At 38.1% G+C, this 9,100-nt stretch overlaps 1 protein-coding gene across 3 annotated transcripts; it reads left to right on the forward strand.

Annotated features, from left to right (window-relative positions):
- The first annotated feature begins 1,113 nt into the window (after window positions 1-1,113).
- On the forward strand, window positions 1,114-8,859 carry LOC133673877 (protein EMBRYONIC FLOWER 1-like). 3 transcript variants are annotated; one of them, XM_062094803.1, is made up of 7 exons: window positions 1,114-1,384; window positions 2,349-2,524; window positions 3,080-3,507; window positions 3,613-3,726; window positions 3,858-5,338; window positions 5,946-7,715; window positions 7,843-8,859. In XM_062094803.1, exons 2-6 carry the CDS (start codon window positions 2,367-2,369, stop codon window positions 7,692-7,694), a joined length of 3,930 nt encoding a protein of 1,309 aa, XP_061950787.1. In that variant the 5' UTR covers window positions 1,114-1,384; window positions 2,349-2,366; the 3' UTR covers window positions 7,695-7,715; window positions 7,843-8,859. The 3 variants fall into 3 exon arrangements, with proteins under 3 accessions (XP_061950787.1, XP_061950788.1, XP_061950789.1); XM_062094804.1 differs by having other exon boundaries at window positions 7,846-8,859; XM_062094805.1 differs by having other exon boundaries at window positions 3,861-5,338.
- Window positions 8,860-9,100: the final 241 nt, after the last annotated feature.

Below are 9,100 nucleotides of genomic sequence, written 5' to 3' on the forward strand. Positions count from 1 at the left end.
ATAATTATTTTTTCTTGAGTTGGATATGGATTAATTACTAATTAGCAAAAACATGCATGCATGCATGCATACATACATACATGCCTATACAAATACATGTATGAATACGTACGTGCAGATCGATCAACAATCGAGGCTCAGGAAATGAGACTTCGATGATGATCTTGACTTGTTAACAAAATATTTCTAAACGCAAAAAGATTCATCACCTTTTTCCCCCATTGCTTCTGACCTTTATGGTACAGAATGGTAGTCAACAAAAAATGATATCCATACGTTGCTCCATTTTTTTTTCTTTGCAAGGACCAAGAAAGGTTGATGCTAACAACTCTAAAAGTGTCAAGAACAGTAGGGGCAATAATACAAGCCAAATAGTACAATATTATTGGGTAAATATTGAGGTGTTGGTTTTAGGACATCAAGGGCTCCATGCCCACCCTCCAAGAACTCCCCGCCATGGCAGCAAGGGCACGTAGGTCACTCACTCACTCATGGCTGGGGCTCAAATGTGACCACAGAGGACCATCGTGCCCACCTCGGCTCCTAGGCCAGTAGTGTTTAGGGTTAGATTTTTATATTATTTCACCACGACGACAAATGGCCATTAGGGTTACATGCCCCATTACCTCCAAGAAAAAAATATATATAAAAAAGGACTTAGGGTTTGGATGCTTCAAACCCAACTCCACTCTCCCCAGGGGGTAGTCCCCCACACACCCTAATCAGAAACCGTGGAGGTGTAGAAGGCATCTTTGATTCTAACATGACAAGACAGGCTCTGTTTATTTTATCCCATCTTTAATGGAGCGTGGACATGACGCGATGGGAAATAGTAAAAAACTCTTGCCATTTCCCATCTAGGGTTTTTTTTTTTTTTTCCTCGCTGTTTGCTCTTCATGAACCTTTCAAAAGGCATAATGGATAGTGATAAGACCACACCTTCTTGACACGTGGATGCCTCCCATTGCTTAAGCCTCACTTTGTAACCTTTTCTCCCTTTTTCTCTCTCTCTCTCTACATATGCATTTATATACATGTCATGGATTGTATCATGTGCATGGCTATAACATGGCATGGTCGTGAGCATTTTTTTAATACGAAATAAAACCTTGATCGAAGACAAAAGATAAAAACTCACTCCCTCTCTCTCCGTGTCTCCTTCTCTCTCTCTTGCTAAAGAATCGAAAACCTCTCTAAAAAGTAAGGGCTTTTAGAGCTTCGCACTCTAATTCTACTCAATCACCTTCGAATCTCTTCTCGTAATTCATATGCTCTTCCTGGTGACCAAATGCTCTATCTGGTGATACCACTTTTTGAGCTGGCCGTGAAGAATTGAAGTCTAGTTCATTCAATATCGGAGCCTTTTATTTTCTAGTAAATAAAGGTGTGATTCTTACTCGAATTATTCATTTTTATCTTTCTGGGTCCTTTTTTTGTTGATGGTTTGTTGATCTGTGTGAGTTTTAGCTGTGGTTTAGCTTGTTTGTTAGTGTTATTTAGGTCATTTCACTGTTTGAGGTACGTCAAGTTTGTTCTTTTCTTTGTGTTTTATCATTTCGTTTCTATCTGGGGTGTGAATTTATTGATTTTTGTGATATTTCATGTGGGTTTTCTTGTGTGTTTTTGTGGTTTGTTGAATTTGTGTTGACTGTTTACCTATATATGTATGGTCAATTTCGGAGGAAATGAAACCCTAAAGTTCTCATTTTTTGAATTGATGTACGTTATTGTAACAGCTGACTTGGAGCTTTTAGAGGATGTCTTGAATTGGGTTTGTATTTTTTTTTTCTGTTTTAATTGGGAGATAAACGACCTCAATTCTTGAGTTAATACTGTTAGTCTTATGTAACCCTAATCTGTGACTTGTCTCAATGGGGTTATATCTTGAATTAGTTTGTAATTGGAATGGAGGGGTTTAATTACATGTTTGATTATATTCTATGTGAAGCTTGGATATGGTAACTGAAGATTTATGTTTTTATGAGATGGAGATCTAGGGTTTTTCCAAGTTTTGCTTTGTGATATCTTACTTGTTTTTGCAAGTCGTTATTTTATGTGCTTAATCACTTTGATGATAGCATTTTGATGTGTTACTTGATTTAGAATGGAATATAGAAGGAATATTTTGTTTTCAGTTTAAATTTTCTAATAATTATGAACAAACCCTAAGGTGTTTTTTTGGACTATCTCTTAAGATCTTTTGATCTACTTTGGAACTTTAATAGCTTGTTATTTTCATCCATGTTGTTTTAAATTGAATAATGTTGTAGTTTAGCATATGATAATATATGTCATTACTTGAGATTTGGGTTTGTAGGCTTAAGAAATTTGTCATTTGAGCATTGCAGCATTGACTTTCTTGTACCATGGAAAGTACTGTCTTAGTGGAGAAGAATCATCCTTGTAGCCATTCAAAACTTGTATCCAAGGTGGAATCATCTATTAGGATTGATTCCATAACCATCGACCTGGACAATGTTGATGAGAAAATTGAGGCAGAAAAATGCTCACACTTTTCTATGCGGTAAGCCTTGATCCTAGCTAATCATTAATTTGGCAGGATCCAACTTTAGTTTCTCATGCTACATGTTTTTGTTAAGCACCAGCATTTTCCTGCATGCGTTCTATGGGAATGCTTGTCTGATTTTTGAGTTGTTATCACCATGCAATGCTTCTTTACATGTTCTTTACACTGTTTTCTTTTCTTTTTCTCATGTTATATACTATCTCAGGCTTAACCTTTACACTTTTTTTTTTGTTTACCATTGAATATACTAGTGATGAGAACTAGCCAATAGGTTTTACTAACAAAGAAGTAGTTGGTTTAACAACAACGATAACTAAATCCTGGAATAATCCAGTGGGAACTGTGAACAAACTAGGAAGGCAAACTGCTACTTGCTAGTCTTAAGTATTGATTTCTGAAAGTGTACAACCGAACATTGACATAAATATATAGTGCAGCATTAGATATTATGAGTTTATTTCATGCACAGTAAGTTTTCATGCGCTATCTCTTGTTGCTGCAAATGTTGTACTGCTGAAAATCAACAAAAAACTTCTTATATTCTGAATGCAGTGGATATGTATCTGAGATTCGTAAACGAGACTGGAAGATGTGTTGGCCATTTGTGTCAGATGGTGACAGTAATAACTATGAGGAGCAAGCATGTCTGCTTCCTCCTTTACATGTTCCGAAATTCCGATTTTGGCGTTGTCAGAATTGTGTGTGGGAAGTTGGTGCCAAAGGCACGACAAACTGTCATGGAACTGCTCTAAAATCTTGCGGAGCTGAACTCAAAGCCACCAACATTTGTTCACATGGACCAAACTTTGATGATGCTGCAATACTACCATCTGATGTTCAGGAAGCCACAAATCAAGAAATTCCTGAGGGACGACAAGCTGATGTTTTTGCTAGTTTGAACAGTACCAGTAAATGTCATCATTCACTGTCCATTGATAAAAATGAAAAGAAGACTAAGGATATGAATGGTTCCATCATAGGTATTTACATATATGCTAAGATCCAAGCTTTGTTCCAGAATCATATATATTAACTGCTCTAAATCATAATAACCTTTTTTTTTTCTTTTTTGATCATTTCTCCAGGGAAACATATGGGGTCAGAAGATAATTTGAAGCAGGAAAATCATAGACTGGCATGCGTAGTAACTGAAGTTGTTTCAAGCCCAATTCAGAAGGCAGATCATTCAGATGAAATAGGTAAATTTTCTGAGTAACTTAATGTACAATAGAAGCTAAAAAAAAACAGCTTAGCTACCTAGAACTGAAAATCAAAATATTGCATAGCTTTTACCTTCACTCTAATAGTAGTGCTTCTGTTTCTGCAACAGTAGCTTTCAAGTCAATAGGTATTGACCTATGTGAGTCAGGCTGTGGACATCATGAAGTTGCTGATGCTGAGTTTTCTAAAAACCTTAATTGCATGGTAAATAATGCTACTGGACTTTGTGAAGCAGGAAAAGAAACTTCCATAGATGATCAACACAAAGAGCTAATAGCTTGTGGTATATCTGGAGAAGTTGGTAACATTGATGATGGGGCACTCAGTACTGCCAACAAGGATCCTGTGAGCCGCCCTTCCCTGGAATTAGATGAGTATGATGATCCTTCATCTGAAAGTGCTGAGATCATGGTTGGTCATAATTCTCAGGATGTTCTTCATGAAAATTCAAGTGGTTTGCATCGTAGAAAAACTCGAAAGGTACGCTTGTTGACGGAATTGTTGTGTGAAAATGGGGATAGAGACACTGATAACAGAACTCGGTTTTCTCTGCCCCATGCCTTTCCTGATGCATCTACTGGAGTTGATAAGATTTCTGTTCTCCAAGAGGAGGTGGCTATCCAAGGCAAAGTTAGAAGGGGCTTGGGTCATAATAGTAAAAGAAAGTTGCCTCAGGATGAAGATTCAAGATCTCTGGAGATGAGGTCTCCCAATAAAGTTTGCAAAGAAGTTGGGATCTTAAAGAGAGATGGGGAACCTGCTGAACCCATTGTGGCTTCTGAATCAGAAGAAGATGCATCTGGTAGAATGGGTTTACAAACTGGCATGAAGATTCAGTGGGCCAAAAACAAAGTTGATAGAAGTCCCATTGTAAGTAAGAAGAAAAACAAAAAGGTACCAAGTTTTGATGAATGTTTGTCTCCAGACCCATCCCAAGAAAATTTGCCAAATGAAATTGGGGAGAAAAATGGAGATAATTCTAGGCCCATTGCTGTTGATGGTGTACTGGCCAAGTCAGTACACAATGCATTTATAGGCAGAGAGATGGACCTTTTCCCTTTGCCTGATCCAAGAATGGAGAAAAATGTTAGTGAGTATAAGAAGAAAGGAAAGATGCCTCAGTTTGATGATTATCAGGTTTCCCCTACTCCTTGGAATCATGACATTCTCAGAGAAGGTCCAGTGATTAGAAAAGATGTGGGGACAGTAAATACTGGACCTGTAGTTTTTCCATTTCATTCAGCACAGGAAACATCCCTTGAAAAGGGGCTGGATCTTTCTCTTAACAGCTACAAGACTGCACAAAGCTATGATGGGAAACATATTCCACTGGTAGAAAATAGGCGAAGTTGTTTATTTACTTGGCAAGAAGGAACTTCCCAAATTCAGGCGACGAGGAAAGCTTCAAAAATTGAGCACGCGGGGAATATCAGTTTCACTTCTAAAATTTCCCAAGATGCACCTTTTGAGAAAGGACTACATTGCGATCCCAATACCAAGAGACCATCTTTGGAAATGCCCTTCCGCAGAGAGAAGCAGAAATACACCTCCCAGGTTGAAATTGGGGGTTGCTCTCTCATGCAGAAAAAGGTATGACCTTCTCTTTTCTTGCTTCTATTGTTGGAGATGCATGATATCACAGCGTAGAAGGGAATTTTTTTTGATATATTTTGGGACCATTGTTTAATGCAATAGGAAAAGTCATGCAGTTACAAGGTTGCATGTTTGAGCCTGGAGAGCCACCACTCCTAATGGTTGAAGGATAGGGACTGATTCCAAATTCTGCCAGGAACCAAATTCCCTCCCAAAACCTGACTTTGAAGAGACCATGGCGAGCTAATCATTTTTTTTTTTTCAAGTTAAATAAACATTCAAACCTCCCATAGGGATCCAAAAACCTTGTCTTTCCCATTGAGATTATTGCCTAAATGTTATATCATGGAATTCTTTTTTCTGGTTTTTTATTATGGCTTTTATGATTATGGGTGTTTCATAGTTTTGAGCACAGGGTAGTTTGTAATTTAGCTTATAAAGCGGCCATATTTTTTGGTACCTAGGCTCACATTAGAATCAATGATTCTTATATATATATATATATTTGTTTTTTAAAAAAAAAACCATGTGGAATTAAACTGATTAAGTGCTGCTTCATAGTATGGCTTGTTTGGAGACTACAATATGTTTCTCTTTGTTCCAGGACTTTTGTCACACTAAAGGCAATGAGGGAACCATTGGAATACTGGAGCATTCAGCTTTTCCAAGGAAAGATGTCAACCAAAGAGCAGACAAGGTGTGTGAACAGGGAGCTTTAGATGACATTCCAATGGAAATTGTAGAACTCATGGCAAAGAATCAGTATGAGAGGTGTCTTCCTGATGGTGAATACGAAAAATGCCAGTTAGAAACAACTAGTAGTTCAAGGAGGAGTCAGACAATAAATTTCAGTCAATTATATGGGCTTGGAGGATTAAGCTTATTTCATCAGGAAACTACTCGGAAACAGAACCCTCCAGCTAGAAGAAATGACATAATAAAGATTGGTGAAATGGCTGGACCAACTAAACAAAAGGAAGTGGATTTCTTTTCTCAAGCTGATCGAAACCCGTTCAGCATGAGGCAACTGGAAAAAACTCGTTCCCCTGTAGGGTTTGGGGCATTTCTACAACTTCAAGAGAAGCCATCCGGCAGATTCCAACATCCTGCTTCCAGTTATAACTTACAAAACACTCCTCAAATTTGCAAACAGAGAGGGGAAGTGATGGGGAATAGGTCTTGTCATACCAGGTTCCAGACCCCAGGACCATGTAACACATGCCAGAGCATTCCGCAGCAAAGTAAGGAAGCAAATCAACTTTGGTCATCAATGATGCCAAATCACATGCCCTTTGTATATAGCATTCCTCCAAAGTGTGTGACTCCATCCACCAATGTTGATGTGTTTCCTCATTCTCCTGGCACTGTGCTCAAGGAAAATATGAATGGGGATCGTGTTCTTAAGTTTCCAAACAAGAATGCTGCCAACCTTGGAAAACAAAACAGGAATCTTGGTTCAGAAACGCTCCTCAGGGCACATGCAGAATACCCTTTTGCTGGAAAACATAATGGGATTGAACTTAATCATAAGCCAATGGGGTCCTTAGAACTGTATTCTAATGAAACAATACCAGCTATGCACTTGCTCAGCCTCATGGATGCAGGAGTGCAGTCCAGTGCACCGATCAATATGGATGTAAACCCAAAGTTCCTCAAGAGACCTGCCATTATTCACAATGCTGAACCAAAGGAGTTTTCTAGGCTGGACACTGGGGCATTTAAAGTCATTTCTACTTTGAAGCACCCACCACGTAATCATAATGGTAAAAATCAACTTGAAGAGAGTTCCCGTGACCTTATTCCTATCATGCAAACAACAGCTGGTGCATCTTCTTTGTCAATTCGACATGATAAACGTATTAGGAAGCCTGTTGATCTTCCCAGTCCAGTTATTCAATATAAAGAGAGGAGAAAAGGTTCTGATTCACGCACACAGAATAAGGCAAATAGGTCACAGACATCAGCAAAAGGTGGTTTTGGCACCAACTGTGGATCAATTCCAGCTCATAGCATGCAGATAATGTCTTTTGGTGCTCCAGATCCTTCAGTGTTTTCATTGCCATTCTGTGCATTGGAAAACCCGAACAAGCACAAGTTGAAGTCCCATGATAACAATAGAACTGTTCACCCCCACAAAATCAGCTCTGAGACTGAAGTCTGCAGTGTGAACAGAAACCCTGCTGATTTTACCATACCGGAAGCTGGAAATATGTATATGATTGCAGGTGAAGCCCTTCGATTTGAAAAGGACGTTCCTTTTGCAAATGGATCTCACTCGCTTAAATTGGATGGGCGCAAACGACAGAGGAAGCTTCCTGCTATGAAAGACCATAGACGACCTCCAATGTCATGATTATCTGAAATTTCAATGCTGGTAGCTTTTTACAACCTGTATCATTTTCTGATTGATTAATTTTCATGTTTTGACTTAATGGACAAGTTAGATAGCTTCTTTCATAAAAGTTGTTGCTTGTTTTCATGAATTTCTTATTTCATTTCAGCAGGTGCAGTCTTGCTTCCCATGCCAGCTTCTGCAACATCAGAAAATGTCAAAAGCTTTATGAAGATCGCAACTGCTGAAATTGATATTAATTTTGGAACCACGAATCCATTTACTCCAGGTTTTGTTGAGTTCGAATCTCTGCAACTGAGTCATGGAAGCATGCTGAGTGATGATTGGGCATGTATATACCTATTATGCCTCGAGATCCACAAGTAACTGTCTATGCATGTACTTTTGCATTTCAGTCGTATTTTGGTGTGACTACCCTGCAAGGTTCCAGAAAAGCCTGACCTTTCAAAAGGACCTCCTTCTACTCCACTGATGGCTTTTGGCTCCAGTCTTGATCAGGAAGTGGGAAATGGAAATAGGGAGAAGGGCATTAACAAGTATAATAATTGGACGCCTCTTGCTGGAGATTACTAAGGTGTTCATCAAGTCAGCCATCGTCGGCTGTACTTCAGTGTTGTAATCTATAAGGTTAGAAAATTAAAAGGAGATTTGTAATCTTTTGGAACACAAGGGAAAGAGACAATTTGTTAGGAAGATTTGAGTAGCTGGAAACAGGCCATAGCAGATCATGGAGATAAATCATTCTGATTAAACCCTATAGACTGTTATTTGGTTTCAATCAAAGAAATTCTTGAGAAGGATAGCTACTTGAGTAGTGCACCTTTTTAATATGTTTTTATAGGATTGATTTTGTTCCAATACCAGCCAGAGCATCCTTCGAAAGGTTGAGGCCTTGTCTAAGACTCATGTTCAAGAATTAAGGTTGATTTTCTGGTGAATCACAGTTCCCTTCATCAAGTGGCTAAGCAGGAGCATGTTTGAGTGAACACTTCGGCAACCTGAATGGCGGAGCTTAGCGTAGCTTAGCTGTGCTCTTAAAGATATATTTTATACTGGAATTATAAAATGTCTTTTTTTGGCAACTTGTCAAAAAAGAGAGAACGCTATAGTTCATGTTTTTGTCATTGTGTACAAGCTTGAATTCAGTGCTTCAATTTTTCATCTACTCTGCAACTACAAATTTACATTTAAAAAATATCTTGATATGTTTATTTAAGTCGGGGACCCTGCAGCTAGAGTTTTAGTGTTTAACTAAATTATTGATATGTCTTGTGCTGTTTGTTGACTTAATTTTTTTAATATAAAAAAATATTCAAAATTGCCAACATGTTTTTTAATAATTTTTTTAATTATAAATTGAAAATATAATATATATTAGATGATATCTTTTAAAAAAATATTGCGAT

The sequence above is a fragment of the Populus nigra genome, chromosome 15 (assembly GCF_951802175.1).
Source record: "Populus nigra chromosome 15, ddPopNigr1.1, whole genome shotgun sequence".
Classification (NCBI taxonomy): domain Eukaryota; kingdom Viridiplantae; phylum Streptophyta; class Magnoliopsida; order Malpighiales; family Salicaceae; genus Populus; species Populus nigra.

Bases quoted from the DNA above. Each gene is read 5' to 3' on its own strand.
- LOC133673877 (XM_062094803.1), top strand. From the start codon at position 2,367: ATGGAAAGTACTGTCTTAGTGGAGAAGAATCATCCTTGTAGCCATTCA. The intron at 2,525-3,079 runs GTAAGCCTTGAT...TTCTGAATGCAG, and splicing joins TGCTCACACTTTTCTATGCG to TGGATATGTATCTGAGATTC. The intron at 3,727-3,857 runs GTAAATTTTCTG...TTTCTGCAACAG, and splicing joins AGATCATTCAGATGAAATAG to TAGCTTTCAAGTCAATAGGT.